The sequence below is a fragment of the Cervus elaphus genome, chromosome 12, assembly GCF_910594005.1.
Source record: "Cervus elaphus chromosome 12, mCerEla1.1, whole genome shotgun sequence".
Lineage (NCBI taxonomy): Eukaryota > Metazoa > Chordata > Mammalia > Artiodactyla > Cervidae > Cervus > Cervus elaphus.
In genome coordinates this window covers 5,954,409-5,972,060 of record NC_057826.1, presented here as the reverse complement: position 1 = coordinate 5,972,060, position 17,652 = coordinate 5,954,409, and the positions used below count along the sequence as shown (strand labels likewise).

The 17,652-nt window shown below is 41.0% G+C and overlaps 2 protein-coding genes across 2 annotated transcripts in view; both read left to right on the top strand.

The window, feature by feature from the left end:
* Window positions 1-434, top strand: part of LOC122705049 (collagen alpha-1(I) chain-like) — a 97,608-nt gene extending 97,174 nt beyond the window's left edge. Inside the window, exon 4 of the mRNA XM_043920258.1 lies at window positions 284-434. Coding sequence (XP_043776193.1) covers window positions 284-434 — 151 coding nt within the window. The remainder of the gene's footprint in view (window positions 1-283) is intronic.
* A 233-nt stretch (window positions 435-667) lies between these two features.
* Window positions 668-7,177, top strand: FLRT2 (fibronectin leucine rich transmembrane protein 2). The gene has a single exon (XM_043920962.1). The coding sequence runs from the start codon at window positions 673-675 to the stop codon at window positions 2,653-2,655; it is 1,983 nt and encodes a 660-aa protein (XP_043776897.1). The 5' UTR covers window positions 668-672; the 3' UTR covers window positions 2,656-7,177.
* Window positions 7,178-17,652: the final 10,475 nt, after the last annotated feature.

The following is a 17,652-nucleotide window of genomic DNA, read 5'->3' as shown; positions in this document are numbered from 1 at the left end:
TCTCTGAGAGAAGATGCTGACTGTGATGTAAAATTCACTGCATGATCATTGATAATGAGAGGCAACAATATGATTTTCTTTTGATGATGAAGACAAATCGTTTTCATTTCTTGAATACCTTTTCAAGTGAATTATTATTACTTAACACATCACTTAATGCCAAGTCCTGGCCTCTGGGTGTTTAGTCCCAATCACAGCATTTTTGAAAAGCCTACAGTCAGATCAGCACTTAAGCCATTGTCTACCCTTCACTGACTCTTTTCTCTCTTCTTTCCTACAACAGATTGCAGATTGAGCTTAACCAAGAAGCTCGTGGGCTGATCCACACTGACCTGACTGACCACAGAAGAAATTCTGCCGGCCTGGTTGGGCCCCTCTTGGCCGTAGATAACTTGGCTTCACTTGTTGCCTGGGTGGAAAATTCTTCCTATTGAAATATTTTTGCACATGGAGGACAGCAGCAAAGAGGCCAACACAGGCTGAGAAGACCAGAGACCTCAAGAAGATTCTTTGACCTTGGCCTTCAGGACATTTCGTCTAGTTGGAGTTCTGGACTTGAGAACCCTGTTCAATTATTTTGGTTTGGCTGTGTGCTTCTATTTTTTATTTTTATTTTTATTTTTTTACTTTTCTTTTCCCTACAGCAGTGTGTTTAATTTCTGTACTTCAGAAATGGGCCTCCAGATCACACAGGGGCCCGGCCAGGGGGCTTTTTTCCTGAAATCGTGGCTTCTCATTTCCCTGGGGCTCTCCTCCCAAGTGTCAAAATTCCTGGCGTGCCCCAGCGTGTGCCGCTGTGACAGGAACTTCGTCTACTGCAACGAGCGAAGCTTGACCTCAGTGCCTCTTGGGATCCCGGAGGGCGTCACGGTACTCTACCTCCATAACAACCAAATTAATAATGCTGGGTTTCCTGCAGAATTACACAGCATTCAGTCTGTGCACACCGTCTACCTTTACGGCAACCAGCTGGACGAGTTCCCCATGAACCTCCCCAAGAACGTCCGCGTCCTCCACCTGCAGGAAAACAATATTCAGACCATTTCACGGGCGGCCCTGGCCCAGCTCCTGAAGCTGGAAGAGCTGCACCTGGACGACAACTCCATCTCCACCGTGGGCGTGGAAGACGGGGCCTTCCGCGAGGCCCTGAGCCTCAGGCTGCTGTTCCTGTCCAAGAACCACTTGAGCAGCGTCCCGGTGGGCCTTCCCGTGGACCTGCAGGAGCTGCGCGTGGACGAGAACCGCATCGCCGTCATCTCAGACATGGCCTTCCAGAACCTCACGAGCCTGGAGCGTCTGATCGTGGACGGGAACCTCCTGACCAACAAGGGCATCGCCGAGGGCACCTTCGGCCACCTCACCAAGCTCAAGGAATTCTCCATCGTCCGGAACTCGCTCTCCCGCCCGCCTCCTGACCTCCCGGGTGCGCACCTGGTCAGGCTCTACCTGCAGGACAACCAGATCAGCCACATCCCTTTGACGGCCTTCTCCAACCTCCGGAAGCTGGAACGGCTGGACATCTCCAACAACCAGCTGCGCGTGTTGACTCAAGGGGTCTTTGACAACCTCTCCAATCTGAAGCAGCTCACCGCTCGGAACAACCCTTGGTTCTGTGACTGCAGCATTAAATGGGTCACGGAGTGGCTCAGACACATCCCCGCCTCGCTCAACGTGCGAGGTTTCATGTGCCAAGGTCCCGAGCAAGTCAGGGGCATGGCCGTGCGGGAGCTGAATATGAATCTGTTGTCCTGCCCCACCACGACCCCCGGCCTGCCTCCCCTCACCCCAGCCCCGAGTTCAGCTCCTCCCGTGACTCAGCCCCCCACGTTCTCCGCCCCGATCCCCAGCAGAAGCTACACACCCCTGAGCCCCACAGCATCCAAGCCTCCCACGATTCCCGACTGGGACGGCAGAGAAAGGGTGACCCCGCCGCTTTCCGAACGGATCCAGCTCTCCATCCATTTCGTGAATGACACGTCCATCCAAGTCAGCTGGCTGTCCCTCTTCACTGTGATGGCTTACAAGCTCACGTGGGTGAAAATGGGCCACAGTCTGGTGGGGGGCATCGTTCAGGAGCGCATCGTCAGCGGGGAGAAGCAGCATCTGAGCCTGGTGAATCTGGAGCCCAGATCCACCTACCGGATTTGTTTGGTACCCCTGGATGCGTTCAACTACCGGGCTGTGGAAGACACGGTGTGCTCGGAGGCCACCACCCACGACGCCTATGTGAACAACGGCAGCAACACGGCCTCCAGCCACGAGCAGACGACTTCGCACAGCATGGGCTCCCCGTTCCTGCTGGCCGGCCTGATAGGGGGCGCCGTGATATTTGTGCTCGTGGTCCTGCTCGGCGTGTTCTGTTGGCACATGCACAGAAGGGGGCGCTACACCTCCCAGAAGTGGAAATACAACCGAGGCCGGCGGAAAGACGACTACTGCGAGGCGGGCACCAAGAAGGACAATTCCATCCTGGAGATGACGGAGACCAGCTTCCAGATCGTCTCCTTAAATAACGATCAGCTCCTTAAAGGAGATTTCAGACTGCAGCCCATCTACACCCCGAATGGGGGCATTAACTACACAGACTGCCACATCCCCAACAACATGCGATACTGCAATAGCAGCGTGCCAGACCTGGAGCACTGCCATACGTGACGGACAGACGCCCAGCGCCGCCGAAGCGGACGGACACGGAGACCCTCGAGAACACACACGTGTGTGCACATAGAGACACGCGGATTACATTTGATAAATGTTACACAGATGCATTTGTGCATTTGCATACTCTGTAATTTATACGGTGTACTATATAATGGGATTTAAAAAAAAAAAGTGCTATCTTTTCTATTCCAAGTTAATTACAAGCAGTTTTGTAACTCTTTGCTTTTTAAATCTTAAAAAAAAAAAAAAAATAATAGTTGCTGAAGTACTGTGCAGGGTTGTACAATGAGAACCCAATGCCAGGGTGAAAGAATGAGTGATTCTTCCTCCTGATGCGATTCGCCACTTCACTGTGGATGCTTCAGAACAAATTCGTTTCCTAGAGTTGGTGGTCAGATAAAAGGGCAGGTTAAAGTGGACTCATCAGAGTAGGGCAGATAATAGTCTTAAAACAAGAAATGCACCCCAGATATCTTCATACAATTTCTATACTTCTGGGTCTGGAAGAAAAGCGAAAGCTTGTAGAATCTAAGAAAGGAGGTAGTCACCCTGTTTTGACCCAAAGGAGGAAATGCAGAAGGCATCTCTGGAGGAAGTCAGTTCCTATGAGATAAGTTAACCCATCCTGGCAGAATCCAGAAAATGAGACAAGATTTGAAAAGACCTTTGAATCCAGGGGTTGGCTTTCTGACTGGGAACTTGAAAAATCACACTTCAGGCTCCCCTGGCCCTATGTGAAACAGAAACCTGAGTCTGATTTCAGTCATCTTCGGGGCAGGTAGGATATTCCAGCAAGAAAACTCCCTTTAAAAGTGTTACTATTCAAATTGTACATCAGGTTGAATCACATTCAACAGAGATATATTCTAGAATACTTTTTTAGAAGAGGCTAATAAAATAATGGGAAGAATTATATTGAATGGAATTATTTTTGATAATGAGAATTATTTGGGTAGATTCACTGCAGCTATGTCAACATGATATTTAGACCAACAAGGGATCAATGTTTGGAACTGGTTATTTTAGAACTGAACTGGTACTGAACTGGTTATTTTAAAACTATTGATACCCTTTAGACAAAAGCACGTAATCAGTGGTCCCATTATACTATATCAACTAATTTTGTTAGTATCATGTTGAAATAGCTTGAATTAATACCTTTATCCCCTCGGAAATTCTTGTCTTCCAATCACCTCACGTATATTTTCATAATTAGCTGTTGATGATGCATTTGTTGGTCACCCCTCTACTAAAAAAATTGAAAGAAAACTATGGATGCCAGTCTTGGTTGCACAAAATATCCATACTCACTTTAAAATGTATACTAATTTTCCCTGCTAATAATTCTGTAAAGACACATCAAAGCTGGCAAAATACCATATATTTTTTTTAAAGCAATACTGTGTTTCCACCTTGAACTGACTTTGATCCGCTTCCATTTTTTAAAATTTCATTTATTCTTTTTAAATTGTGGATGTTCCTCTTCTTTGGGAATTGTGAGGGATGATCAATCTTATATTAACCGGATAACAGATGAAAAATGAACAAGTCTGGGAGGGAAGGCTTGTTCCCCTAATCTTGGCAGCGCAGGGCATTGAGCAGAGGGCATAGAGAAGAGAAGGATGTCCAGGCTTAATTCTAGATACTTTTTGAAGCAACGTCCATCTTCAGAAAGCATGTATAATGTCCTCCTCTCCATCCCTTAGATGTAGAAGGGCTATCGATCACATACACACCTTATCTAAAAAGTACACCCTTGGAAAATTCTTTTGAAAAGCAAATTTAGGCATTTCACTGTGTTGCATATTTCCTTGATCACTGGTCATTATTTTAGGAGCCTATGATGTTAACGTCACAATCATGTTGCTTTGGCTTTCTCTGTCCCTCTTACTTTTAACAAAATAGAACTGTGATGTGTCTTCTTTGTAAAAGTTTAGGTATAAAATGCTATGCAAGTTTTTCTTTATAGTAAGAGCTTTATTTTCTTTAATAATATATCCCCAAGTAGTATGTTTTAATCTCCCTTGTCCCTCAGAATAAGCCGAAAATATAACTGAAGTTATAGTGTTGCAGACACAAGAATCGAAACTGTGCAGTCAAGCTGAAATTAACTATGAATTAATTTGAATTAATTCTAACGTGACTTTGGTTTTCATTTTAGTCTATTAGCTAGCTCATTTTGACTGTTGCCTTTTTAAAGCTAGGTCCACACAGTGAAGGGAAAAGACAATCTGTGAAAACGATTAGTGTAGCAGTAAGCCATCCGAAATGCAGGACCATGACACGGGGCTTTGTGTATTTAACTGGATAATTCCCTTCCACTGTCCTTTTCTCCTTGGCTGTGTAGATAAAAATATGTGTTCAAATGATGGTACTTTGATTTTTGAAGTTTTTTTTTTTTCCTTTTATCTACAGAATAATCATTCTCATTTATTTGTATTGTGTGTATAACCTCCAGTCGGGTATGTGGCTGCTGAAACAAATGTCTTTGCTTTGAGCCAAGAAGACCAAGGTTAGGGAGGTTTCTATAATGTCTTATGAGATCCACAGAATTATCTGGGGCTTAAGTCCTATGATGGAGACCTGGTCATGTGAAAAGATTAGGATGATCTGAAATGGTTCTTTTGCTAGAAGGCATTCCTAGGAGGAGATAGAATCTAGTTAGAGGCTTAATTCTAAGCTTGTGTACAACATGATAGAGCCTGCTCAAACCAAGATTGGTCTCCCATTTGTAACAGCATACCTGGGCCTCTCACCCGCATCATAATAGAAAAGCACATCACGGAATCTGCACTGTCTTACATGTCTTAGGAAAACCACTGAAGGACCATCAGTGGCAGATTCTGCTTTGATTGGCACTTTTGTCATGGGAATGTTTTGCTGATACATCTGTATGTTGGACCTCTCTTGTGCTCCTCATTATTATGCATTTTGAGGTTACCAAGAGTCAAAATTAAAGGAGCAGGACAAGACCACGAACAAAGCCATACTTTCCAGTTGATAAAGAGCTTGATGCTTGTCTGACCCAATGGGAGTGATGTCAGATACAATGTGTCTACTTTTAGAGCTAGTAACTGTTATTGTGCAGAAGAAATTCCAAAAGGAAAAGGCATAACCGGGAGCACACAGATATTGCTGACCATTATTCATACCCAGGGTTGTCATGGATACCTACTCATTTAGGGAGACGTGTTTGAACGTGGAGAGGCCCCTAGCTTCCTTCAAACTGCCAAATGCATCAGCAGCTCATCACATGGGACGAGCAAAAGCAGAGAGAAAAAAGGGTTCCCCTGCCTATTTTTCTTGTGTGAAAAGTGCAAAAAAGTCTACCGTGAGAAATCATGCAATTTCTAGTTATCTGGATGTTTGTTGAATATTTATTGGATGTTTTCCCTGAGATTTAAAAAAAAAAAAAAAAAAGGTATAATGTGACCAGTCTGGTAAAAAGGATGAATAAAATAGCTAATATTATGGCTCCATTTCCTACTGGATCATAATGGTCCTAGTCATTCCACAGGAATCAGAACTTCTTTCCCACTGAGAAGGACAAAGTCTGGGTGTTGTGAGCAAAGTATCCATTCCAGACACAAGGTGATACACTTGCTCCCCACAGGAAGCAGATGGCTTGGTCAGCTAATCTCACTTGCAGCATCCATTGCAACCTTAGACCTAGAAGTCATCAATTTCCATTAGTTCTTTGCTTGTAACATTTTTCTCACTACCTTATGAAAAGGAGACAGTGTTTCACTTTAGAACAGGAGAATCATGGTTTTGTTCATGATTTACCTTTCCAACTGCATGGGATAGCAGAACAGAAAAGAGCTTCCCAAAGAGGAAGAGATACGCAAAGCAAGCCCCAGACCTCCTTCTTTATTAGTCTTGTCCAGCCTTGCCTGAGGCACTTTCTTTAAGTCATGTAGGGAGCAGTAGTTTACCCCCCTTCTCTAATTTCTTCCCGAGCGAGGGTGAAAAGAGAGTTCACAAACGGGGTGCTTGTCCCTGATTATGGAAGACAGTTTTGTACACATGGGATCCTGTTGTTATAACAAAAAATCACCTTCTCTTGCTATAGTTTTAGTTTTTCTAGCAGCACAGTCACCAGAAGAGCACAAAGCAAGGCCATCACGACAGGCATTTTGAAGCTAGTATCACACACACACTTGCATACATGCACACGCACACCACGCACCGGGGTGTTCACAGTTACATCCTCGGGATGGAAGATGTATAACCCTTTCTGAGGCAAGGTGAAGGCGCCGCCCCCGTGTCTGTCCTAGGACCAGTATATAGCCACTGACGGTGAATCCTCATGATGGGTTTTCGTTTGAGCCACAGCCGATTCGCTCCTGGTTTTTGTGGTGTGTTCTCGCTGACGAGGGGCTGCAAGGGGGCTGGGAGAGCGCATCACACGTCCTCTGAGGCCGACCGCGCCGCACACTTTGTTAACTAGATGCTTCACTCTACACGATACAGTACCTTGTTGATATATTCAGTAAAGGCTTATTTTAAAAAGAAACCTCATTGTGTTTATCTGAGTAAGTTCATTGGGTTACTGCCCATCTTTTCTGGGTTCAAGTCAAAGAGAAATGAGAGACGCTTCCGGATGCTGGAGGTTGAGAAGGCTGGAGGAGGTAATAGGGTTTTTCACTTTCTCTTACCTTGAACACAACTTCTGTGTGTTAAGGCCATTTGACTCCTGTTTTGTGTGAGGGGTTTATATGAAATTGTCATGCTGTTTTCTACTTCCTGACTAAACTGTTATATTCCTATGAATATCTTTTGAATATACACACCTACCTGAGCATATTATTTTATGTTTGTGAAATCTGTGTTTAGAATATAGATAAATACCAATGTAGTCACCTCATCAGAATAGTCATTTTCCCTATTTCATAATATATCAATTTAAAATATCATTTCACTTAAGAATCTTCATGGTACTTTCTTCTTCAGAATTGTTTATGGCTCATCCACCCATCCATTCACTGAGCACTCATGAAAACGTGTTTATTCCTATGCTCAAGTTCAACTCGGGATTAATCTCCTGATTTTTCCTGAACCCCCTTTCTCTGATCCCTCTTGGCCTTTTACTAATAGTGTATTTGACAGAGACAGAACTAGGAAATAAAATGATGACACTCCAGTTACTAGTATTAATGATTTGCAGAATCTCTGTTGGGGAATTAACTATGAAAGCGCAAGCAGGTGATCCATATTACATTTGGGAGATTTTACATACAACATTTACATATTCTTGGTTACTTTTGCCAAGAGGTGCAGACTTTACTCTGTGGAGACTAGCTCCTTAATCAAGGAATACTGCTCATTCAGAAAGGTTTATGAGACATCGACCTTGTTTGAGGTGCTGGCCTGAGTTCAGAGATTTGATAGAATAATCAAATACAGGCATGGCCAAGTCAAGAATATCTTCCCCTCCACCATGTCTCTAAAGAACTTCATTTGTTCATCCCATATATTTACTTCTCATCTACTTTTTACAGAGCATTTTGTTAGGTTCTACTGGGGATTCAGAGAAAAACATGACTCTGCTGCTAAGAAGCCCACAGACTGTGTAATAAACTTTTTTTAACACATCCAAGTGTCTCAGAGCTCATGTAATAACTTGACACTCTCTCATTAAAAACTCAATGGGATAGCTAAGATACGAAAAGAGGTGTACATACGTGTTGATAAATGTGATCATGCATCAAATTCATATGTTAGGTAGAAAAATGATAGATGACCTTGGTGTTTAGTAGATGAAGCAAAGTGACCGTGCCTTAATAAAATCAGACTTCAATTGAGTTAACTTTTCAAGTTTACACCAAGTCATTGAAAATTTCAGAGTTGTTTTTGGTGATTACAGACAGCAACCTCTTAAATTCCCGTTAAGCACCAGAATGGAAATCAATCCAAAATAATAATAACAACGGTGCCTGACTCCATGGACCCTTCTTAACTGTTTTCTTGCCTCTTAATTTTTTGACTAGCCTTAAGACTGACTAGTCTTCAGGACAAATTCTTAGTGTTTAAGATTTTTAATGATGGAGATACCACAACTTCACCCAGTGCACACATTTACTAATTATATTTTTTTGTGACAAATCAAAGGAATATTTTTACAAACCTCCAAATATCTTTGAATTTTCTTGGTCATCCACTCCTAGATTTTAACAGTAGTTCTGTTTTTGTGATTATTTGATGTCTGCACACTGATGTGACTTGAAAGCTTCAGATAGAATCAAGCTCTGTGTATATCCACAGGGTGAGCTGAGAGAAGTATTAAAAGGACTTGAGTCAGGTTATTTTGGGTAATGAATTTGTTTCATACTTGAGAGATTGCTTTAAATATTTTGTAAATCCTGCTGAAGATGCTCATATGTCAGAATCTATTAGGGTGTTAGCAAACTGGCTTCTGGAGTTAGACTTTTTTTTTCATAGCACAAATATAGAATGTTTGCTTTAGAGGCTATTATACAAGCTTTATTTCATTAGCTTTACAGAAAGTCAAGGGTAAAGAATTTTTAATGTTTAGCTACAAACCTGGTGTCACTGGAACATACACAGCTACTGATGGTCTCATTTGTCCATGTTCTTGGTATGAGGTCTCAACTAGATGAACATTTCAATGTACCCTTTAGGGGAATTCTTATCCTTTGCCATAACAAGCCTCCATCATGGGTCTATCTTTTCCCAATCACATATAAAACTGTGCTGGATCAGAGAGTCTATTAAACTCCCTGCTTTGGGTTCGTATGGGTCTTTATTGTTTTGTTTTCATTCAGCAAATATTCGCTGAGACCAGGTAAGTTTTGGTGCTGAGTAAGACAGTTTTCCAGGAGGCTTAACTTTGCATCATCAAAAATCTTTCCTGGAAGCCACTAGTGTTCAACTCACAGCCTACACTCTTTCCCTCTCTTTGCCTTCTTGGAGAGCTCCCCTCCTCTGTCCATGGAATTCTCTAGGCAAGAATCCTGGAGTGGGTAGACCTTCCCTTCTCCAGGGGATCTTCTCTCAACCCAGGGATCAGACCTGGATCTCCTGCATTGCAGGTAGATTCTTTACCATCTGAGCTACCAGGGAAACGCTTGGAGAGTTCAGGCACCTATAAAACAATCAGCTAACAATCCTAGTTCCAGTACTTAATCTCTCAAATGTTTGACATGCTTAAGACCCTTCCTCTCCTCTCTTTCCACTTCAGCCTTGCCAGAGGGACAAAGGGTAATCTATAAAGAATACCTGGTGTGACACTGTCTGAATTTCAAAATGTTTCATTAATATGACCTTAAGAGAGAAATCAAACTCTGTGTAACATACATGTCCTGCCACACATTTCTGCCTGGCACTCCTTACCGTATTTCTTCCTCATGTGTTATGGACGGTGGATCAGATATATACTTTAAATGAGTAAATGAATTAAAATCTTAAAGTCTAACTCCAAAGATCTCAAGCATCTTGTCTGATGACATTTTTGTCCTTCAAGATACAATTCAAATGTACCACCACCCCCAACAAGTGTTGACTTGGAAAGCTTCTTGGGCCACACCTCTCCAAGATGTGACTTCTCTGTGCAGTTACTCTAACTTTAGTACCCTTTTTCTTGTGCCACTGATAGCTTGGAACTTCTCATGGGTCTGCTTCATGCCTATGCTCTGGGTTTTCCATCGATAGTTGTCTCATCCAGTGCTGAGGATGGTGTCCAGTCCCTAGCACGTGCCCCATACATGCTTCTGGAGAATATGTGACTGGAGGACAGGGGCCCCTGTGGTGACATCAGGCTCTCTGTGGAATCAGCTGTTCACACACAACAGCATCTCAGAAAGCAGATACCCAGTCGATCTACTGTGGCTGGATTTTTTTTTTTTTAAGCCTCAGAAAGAGCTGTAGAATTGTGAATTATGTAGAATAAGTTTTGCTCAAAAGCAAAACATATATTTTCTTTAATATTTTTTGGTAACCCAATGCTATTTTTTGCAGAATTTTGTTTTTGTGACTATACGATAGTCACACATTAACTGATATGAAAGCTTGAAATGGACTCAGGATATGTTTAAGAGAACTATTAAAATGATTCGAAGAATATTTTACACACAATCTCAAAACTGAGCCAGCTTGCAAAAGGCATACAAAGAGCTATCTTAAAGAATCTTCTTGCAACAAAATGTCACCGTTGTGAAAAATATGCAAAGCATTGGGCAACACAGAGTCAAAGAAAAACATTTTGACAGTTTGCTAGTCAGAATGAATTCTTCACATATAAAAAACAGAGTTAGACTTTTTTTTCCATCAGCAATATCAAAGGGGACAGTCATTATTCACTGTGTCACATCCTATACCAAAAATACAGCATATATCATTTAAAGGTTCACATTGCATTATCTTGGTTATTACCATGAGAATAAATAGTCTCTCCTAGAAATGATATTTCCATAAAGAAGGAAGCAGTGGAGAGTGATAGTTATTCAAATTTGTATCAGGCTGATTTTTTTTTTTTTTTTGAAACCTGCCTCTGTCACTGACCTGCCAATTGGCCTTGCTAGTAACTTACACTTTAGGGTTATCAGTTTCTTTTACCTTAGATGGAGATAGTGAAGACTAACACGTGTGGTGGCTGACAGAACTGAAGGCATGTATAGCAGCTGGTGGTCTTCCCTAGCGACTCAGCTGGTAAAGAATCCGCCTCATTGCAGGAGACCTGGGTTCAATCCCTGGGTTGGAAAGATCCCCTGGAGGAGGGCATGGCAACCCACTCCAGTACTCTTGCCTGGAGAATCCCCATGGACAGAGGAGCCTGGTGGGCTACAGTCCAAAGGATCGCAAAGAGTCGGACAAGACTGAAGTGACTTAGCACCCAAGCATAGTAGTTAATGCATCATCTGGGATTGAAATAAATGACATTCAGCCTCTGTATTTTCTAGACAGACCCAATTCACAAGCACAGGGTGACATGTAGCCAACTTTACATGGTGAAACGAAGCTTCTTGAGAATTAAGATCAGAATAGTTATCAGAATTATTAAAATCAGATTGTTAGGAATCATCTATTTAGAGGTAGTTAGCATTCAAAATCCCACATCACTGTGTATAACCATTCTCAATACAAGTTTGACAGGCAGTTTTTTATTTTCTCTATTCTTTTTTCATGTACTGGACTTTCCAGGTGGTACAGTGGTAAATAATCTACCTGCCATTGAAGGAGACACAAGAGACTTGGCTTTGATCCCTGGGCAGGAAGATGCCCTTAGTAGGAATTGGCAACCCACTCCAATATCCTTGCCTGGAAAATTCCATGGACAGTGGAGCCTGGTGGGCTATAGTCCATGTGGTCTCAAAGAGTCAGATGTGACGGAGCACACACACACACATTCTTTTCTCTTGAACAGTTGGGGAAAAGGAGATTCCCTACCGTAACACAAAGCAACACCGGGTCTTCTGTCTCATTGGTGAGTGGGATACATTGAACAGGATAGAACACTCTCCTACAGAGAGGATTGACTTCTGTGTAGTGTGGCTATCCCCTCTCTGATCCGCAGAGGACAGGTCAGAATGGTTATCCTGAAATTAATTCAGGAACTGTTTCACATGGGTGAGTATCAGAACGAGCGTTTCAAAGACATCAAGAAATTGAGACACTTAACAAAAAAATCAAGGTAATAACTTTCTGTTTCAGAAATCTATAATGGTAAGTGACATAGGTGCATTTCATTCTGCTACACCACAGACTATGGCAGGGTGCATCCACGCTTGATTGAGAGTGAAGGAAGAGGGTTATAATGGCTCTGCAGTGAAGATGCGATGGTCTACCAGCTGTCACACAGTTCCTTTCTGCAATCAATACCATTCTTGGTTTCCTAATCTAGTTGTAATTAAGAAACATGCATCCTCCTCAGCTGTTTTTTGTTTTTTTTTTCTTTCCCTTCTGTATACTCTCTGCTCATGGTTGTTAAAATAGTCTCAAAGCAGCTCCCTCACCGGGGTTTATATTAACCTTATTTTCTTTTTAATCCCATCTTTCCTTGATCAATAAATGCAGAAGGTCAAATATTCTGATGCTGAGGGAAGAAAAAAAAAACACCTTTCTATTCTAGTCCTGGACCGCAGAGTGTAATTGGTTTCAGGCCAATTCTTTGGTAGTTGTAAGATGATGCTACCAATCCCTTGGTCCAGAGCCAATTTCTCTTCTGTTTGGGCCAGTGTCTGTTTTGATAGATTGGCCCACAGCTCTTTCTATTGTTAAATATTTCACACAGTGGCGGCCCTGGTTAGTTGGAATATAGGATGCTCCTGAAGTGTATCTGAAGTAAGGGAAAAACAATTGCTTTGTAATAGAGGCCAATTACACCCGATAGAGACCAGCAGCTTCTATACTGCCTGTTGGGTGGGAAGCTAAATTACTGAAAGATGGTGAATTGCTTTCATTCCGAGTTCAAAGCTTTCGAGAGCTGGATTCATCCTTACTGCAACCCATACTAATGCTTGGGCCTTGGATACATTTATGCTTCAATTCTCTCAAATGTACAAAGGGTAATTGCAAAATTTACCTCAGCAACAATACAGCACCATGCTTGACACATACCAAGTGCTCAATAATTGTCACTTACTTTCTGGAACTACATGGAATTAATGTTCAAACTTTGGGCTACATAGCTCAAGTCTCTCTTGCATTTTGGGTGAGACCATTCACTTCTCAGGCTTCTTTTTTGTACTTGAAAGCATTTGAGTTTGGTTGATTTTTTAAGTTCTTTAAATTCCGTTTCATCCTTGTTAGTTTTTCCTTGAAGTTTAGGTTTATTTAATTGGACTGCTTTATGTCCTATGTTCTTATCAATTTTAGAAAAATGTGTATGGAGTGGAAATCAGGGAGCATTCATTAATGCTCATTCATTAATCAGGGAGTTTCATTAATTTTTATCATAAAGACTGGCATGTCTCCCATTAGCGATAACAAGAGTAAACTCAGCATGTCTGGGAAGCAACATGTACAGTCATTAAAATAACAAGTTGTGGGATACAACTCCCACTTGGTACCTGTATGACATTATTTACAGTTCCTGAGCCTCAGTCTCCTCACATGTGAAATGGGGTACTAAAACGTTTGAGGACTCAGTGAGATAATTCATTTCAAGAGCTCAGTGCAGTGACAGGGATTCATTCATAACCACTACTGCTGAAATGTTCCAAATGAATAGAAAGAGAAGAAAGAGCAACAACCCTCTTTCTGATCAATACAATTACCTTCCCTTCAAAACAGGAAAATTCAAGCAATATTACTAAGTAGACACATTTATGAAATACCTTGTCTCAATGAAAAGAACAAAGGTAGATTTCCCTACAACTGTAAAAGGCAAAATTGTTTCTTAAAATATTAAATTCATCTGTATCTTTGCTGGCCTTTTATACAGTAACTATTAAACTAAATATCCAACAGAAAATTATGAGAAGAATATCCAGGAAAATGATGATTGATAAATGTTTATTTTAGATTAAATGAAACAGATTCTATCCCTGACTCTGCCGTTTCTTATCTTTAAACCTTCAAAAAGTATACAGTTGTGGTCTAAAAAAAATAAAGGACAAGCATTTCAAGTAATTAGAAAATGCTTCTTTTCAAGACCTTCAATATATTTATAAAACCACTGCTTATATAACAGTGGGATATTAATTTCAAAATGTTTAGCCTCAATATCGTTACCTAAGAATCCCTGCAGTAAACAGTATCTTTATTTGATTATGTCATACATCTGAACTTAGTAATGAGATATTGTTTTATTAAATATGTTCCCTAATGCAGACTTTCTAATAGCTGATAGCAGACTGATTGATACTTTAAATGAATAACTTTATAATTTTTATTGGAGCATTTAGGTGATTTCTCCTGGGGTAGGAAATAGCAGCCCACTCCAGTGTTCTTTCCTGGACAAGTCCATGAACAGAGGAGCGTGGCCAGCACAGTCCGTGAGTTGCAATGTCGAGCCTGCGGCACAGACACGCACGCATGCGCAGCTGATCACAATGCTGGGTCACAGCACCTCAAGCTTCGCAGAAGGGGGAATCAGCCATACGAATGCAAATAGCCACTCTTCCTTTAGGTCATTTTCCCATAAAGACAGGCATCACGTGTTACCAGTTATATGCGGAATTTAAATGAATGACTTTTAGTGGTATGTTTGGAAAGTCATCCTTGGAGCTCAGGTGAAGCATCTCTCTGTTTAGCTTTTTACAAGCTGTTATTTATGATTCTTATTCATTAGCTCTTTGTTATCAAGTTTTTAAAGTCCATTAATTCTAGAAAGGGAATTTAATCAAATGAAACCAAATTAGTAAAATAATTATTTTTTAATGTTAGTTAAGTAAATATTGTTCTGCCTTTATAAAAGACCAAAATAGCATTAAAAAAAATGATTTATCAAAGTAGACTTTATGCAATTATTTAATAGTATTTTTTCAAACATTGAAATTCTACCTAGCAGTTTAGAAACATCTTTAATACTTAAATATAAATAAATTTATTTATACTTAAATATAAATAAATATAAATAAATTAAATACTTAAATATAAATAAATGAAAGATGGAGTCACCTCAAGGAAAAACATATTCTTTTTTTATCTTAACTAATTTTCCATAGTGAGAGAAATTCAAAACTTCATAGACATGTTTTGGAAATCATTTATTTTAATAAAGATAGAATTTATTAATGAAAGCATTACTATAGTGAGTCCATTTTAAAGAGCTAAGAGTCACCTCAAGGAAAAACATATTCTTTTTTTATCTTAACTAATTTTCCATAGTGAGAGAAATTCAAAACTTCATAGACATGTTTTGGAAATCATTTATTTTAATAAAGATAGAATTTATTAATGAAAGCATTACTATAGTGAGTCCATTTTAAAGAGCTAAGATGATCTGAAAAGTAAACCAAAACAAACCAACAAAAGCAGCATAATGAAAAAAGAAAGAAAAACAAAATGACTGTACATTGCTACTATTTTAACAGGCAAACACACACACACAAATAAAAAACATAAACATATATACTTTACAGCAGAGTGATCAAAGTAGAGACCAGGAAATAATGGTGTTGTGCTTTTTTTTTTTTTAACAGAAAAAGAGGCAGCGTGTATTATGGACATAAGAGTAAATGTATTTAAATACATAAATCATTTATGGCATAGGTACAAGTTAAAATAACCAGGGTTCATTTAGAAAATATGAGAATATTTACCTCTCAGCCAGGAAGTTATTAAAAAATATTAACAAGCAGTTTAAAATACTAATCCTCTAAGTACTAGAAAATTGAACTGCTGTCATTGAAACTTGTTTAAGAGACTTCCCTGGGGGTCCGCTGGTTAAGAGTCCCACTTCCAGAGAAGGGAACACGAATTCCATCCCTGCTCTGGGAATAAGATCCTACGGGCCACTGGGCAACTAAGTCTACATGTCACAACTAGACAAACCACGCAGTGCAATGAAGACCCAGCATTGCCAAAATTTAAAAAAAAAAAAAAAAAGTTGGTTAAGAATCCCCATGGCTTAAGACATATGAGGGTGTGAGATGATGGGAGAAGCCTTGGTTTTGGAGTCCAAATGCTTGGTTCATTCACTTACCAGCTGTTTTCCCTAGTCAATAACTAACTTCTTTAATACTTGGTGTATATATATATTTAAAGATGTGATAAAAAAAATCTCCCATAGTGTTGCTGCGAGAATTCATTGAAAGTTACTAGAGGCGCACCTAGTTCAGAGCAGTCACTTCACTATATTAACCGCATCCAACCTCTTCCTGTAATTTCTGGTCTCTTTCCTTTTCCTTGCTATCCCTTCTGGTAGAACTAAGTGCCTTCCTGAACTCCTGACATGGGTCTCACCGTATGCCCTTCCCTGAGATCCTCAACTAGAGAGAGATGCTGTCTCATGAGTCCAGGAGTGATGCAGCTTTGAGCAAGGACCCATCAATGCTGCCATAGTTTAGGTATACTCATCTATTGCTGGAATTATTACTTTAAGATTTAAAACATAGTCATTTCCTTCGGCATTTCTGTGGATATCTCTGGGAGAGCTGGTGAGGCACGTTTGCAAATCTCATGTGATGTAATCTCTCAACAGTGTATCAGTAAGGTTAACTCTATGCAGCTCATAAAAGAAAGAAAGAATAGTGAAGTCACTCAGTCGTGTCTGACTCTTTGTGACCCCGTGGACTATAGCTTCCCAGCCTCCTCTGTCCATGGGATTTACCAGGCAAGAGTACTGGAGTGGGTTGCTATTTCCTTCTCCAGGGGATCTTCCCAACCCAGGGATCAAACCCAGGTCTCCCGCACTGCAGGCAGACGCTTTACCATCTGAGCCACCAGGGAAGCTGTGTGTAACCCATAGTTATGTCACACAAAAGGAGTTTAAATTCCCTGTTGTTTTCACTTTGTTCCGTCATCCTCCACTCTGCTTGGAGTTGCCACCAGTGTCTTCATGCCCTTGATACCAGGCATCATTACCAAAAGGAGTCCATGTTACCAAAATTTTCAAGAAGTGGAGCATTTACTAGCTATTATGGTAGAAGTTGGAGATATGTGTCTTATCCCAACAATTAGCAGTAGAGGATGGAACAAGACAATTGAGTATAGATGGAAAGAGGAGAGATGGAGAAGTTTGGAGCAGAGGCCACTAAGATAGCCACCAGAAGGGATGCCAAATTTGGGAGCAACATTAAGGAGAGCAAGATATGCCTGTGTGGCTGGCAGTCCAGAAACATCTCCAGTGCTATTGGTGGAAAGCTTGAGTCTTAAGAGAGAGTGGGGCTTCCTTGGTGGCTCAGTGCTAAAGAATCTGCCTGCCAGTGCAGGAGATGTGGGTTTGATCCCTGGGTTGGAAAGATCCCTGGAGAAGGAAATGGCAACCCGCTCAAGTATCCTTGCCTGGGAAATCCCATGGACAGAGGAGCCTGGTGGGCTACAGTCCAGACGGTGGCAGACAGAGTTGGACATGACTTAGTGACTAAA